The following is a 1,820-nucleotide window of genomic DNA, read 5'->3' on the forward strand; positions in this document are numbered from 1 at the left end:
ATAATGGTAGTAGTAGTGGTGGTATTGGGAGTGAGCACCAACGGTGTGACCATGAAAGTAGATTGTCGTGGTTTCAGATTCACCCGCTTTCTGCGCAGTCCATGAGTGCCGATGGAGCCTTCATCATCGAGGACGGGGAGAACATCTTCCTATGGTACTAATGGTAGCAGTCGACCGTCCTTGCATGAGCCTCACCTTGTGTAGGTTGGGCCAAGGCATATCAGGCCAATTTTTGAATGGTGTTTTTGGTGTTGGGTCCCTTGTGGAGATTGCTACCGAGTTGGGCTCAGCAGCCATCGTCAGCACTGGAGATGACAACTGTGAGGGAACGGGTCACTCTCGGTCGTTACTGCATTTTCATTCAGCCCTACGACTAGTGAATATAATAGAACAGATCAGACGAGATCATCGTCACTATATGCCGCTGGTCATACTTCCTCAAGGCCATCCGCAGGAGAATAAGTAGCATCTTGCCGTGTTATGTTTGGTGAGCGATGTTTTTAGGTTTTTCGAGAGGCTTGTGGCGGATCGAACAGCAGGTACTCAGATTTCCTATGAGGAGTTTGTTCAGAGGCTGGGGGTGAGACTGGGACTAGGTTGATCATAGTAGTAGTTGTTGTTCGTGTTAGCTCCGTGGGCAGACGGTACCTGTGGGCACTGCAGCTGCTATGGGAGGCTTCCCACAGCAGCAGATGAACAGCCCCCCTGCGATGCCTGGTCAACATCAACAGCAGCATATGGCCCAGGGCGGCAGGGGTATGGGCGCTATGGGTAGGCTGTGGTGGTGTTCGAGGTCGTTGGTGATGTGTTGTGATGATCAGCACCCCCAAGTCTAGCTGGGCAGGCGGGTATGGCACAGGGAGGACCCCCTCCTCCTCCACCTCTGCCCTCGAGGATGGCTGCTGCCAGTCCGGGTGGTAACTATGGCTATCAGCAACAGGTAGATGGTCATGGGGGTGTGTATGTGTGGGGGGAAAGCATATGTCAGGCCCCTCCGCCTCCTCCTCCTAGTATGGGCAGCTACTCGTACCCTCCTGCGACCAAGCAGTCCTATCGACAATAGAGCGTTTGATGTGGTTGTTATATAGTGGTGGTGGATTCACCAATTACAGTGCGGCCCTCTAGGAATACTTGGCGTCTCATTCTCGGTCTTGGGTTCTGTCTTGTAGTAGCAATCATCTACCAGTGCATCATCGTTGAGGGGGTCCAACAACACTGTACCGGTTTCGGCAAGTCTTTACGTGCTGCGTTGAGTGCTGTGGGTGATGAATGTGATAGTAGATTTGGGTTGACGGTCAAATGCAACCCCAACAGGGTTACAGTAGGAGCCCGTTCGGGATGGCCCACCAAAGCGGCCCTCCCCAGACGAGTCCCTTTGGGCCAGGCGGTAGTAGTGGTGGTGGGGTGAAAGGATGTTCATGTGGGGTTAGCGAATTGGTAGGTCCGTCAATGGCCAATGGCCAGCCTCCGGGAGCAATGGGAGTGGCCCCACCTCCTGGGATTGCTGGAGGGCCCATGCACTATCAGAGCTCAGCTGGGCCCCCATCACCCCCAGCAGCGGGTCAGCAGTATGGGGTGCCTCCTCCGAGTGGACCAGGGGTAGGAGGGGGCATACGATGGTTTGTAATTGCCTACTTTAGATGCCTCCATCTGGCTTCAGCGGAGGATCTTTTCATAACCAGGGGGTGAGTATAATGGGATAGCCCATAACGAGGTGGTTGACTCCTGCTCTTAGTCCGGATCCTTTGCGAATCAAAGTGGCCCTCCGGTGCCTGCTGCCTTTGGGGGGCAGGCGGATTTTCCCAATCAACAGAGTTCAA

The 1,820-nt window shown here is 54.2% G+C and overlaps 1 protein-coding gene across 1 annotated transcript; it reads left to right on the plus strand.

The window, feature by feature from the left end:
• Positions 1–101: 101 nt before the first annotated feature.
• Positions 102–1,063, plus strand: Pmar_PMAR012862 (hypothetical protein; the record flags this gene model as incomplete). The annotated part of the gene is made up of 7 exons (XM_002788176.1): positions 102–154; positions 205–320; positions 366–462; positions 505–580; positions 630–771; positions 822–940; positions 989–1,063. The coding sequence occupies 7 exons, from the start codon at positions 102–104 to the stop codon at positions 1,061–1,063; spliced, it is 678 nt and encodes a 225-aa protein (XP_002788222.1).
• Positions 1,064–1,820: the final 757 nt, after the last annotated feature.

This window comes from Perkinsus marinus (assembly GCF_000006405.1).
Source record: "Perkinsus marinus ATCC 50983 genomic scaffold scf_1104296928666, whole genome shotgun sequence".
In the NCBI taxonomy this organism is placed as follows: Eukaryota; Perkinsozoa; order Perkinsida; family Perkinsidae; genus Perkinsus; species Perkinsus marinus.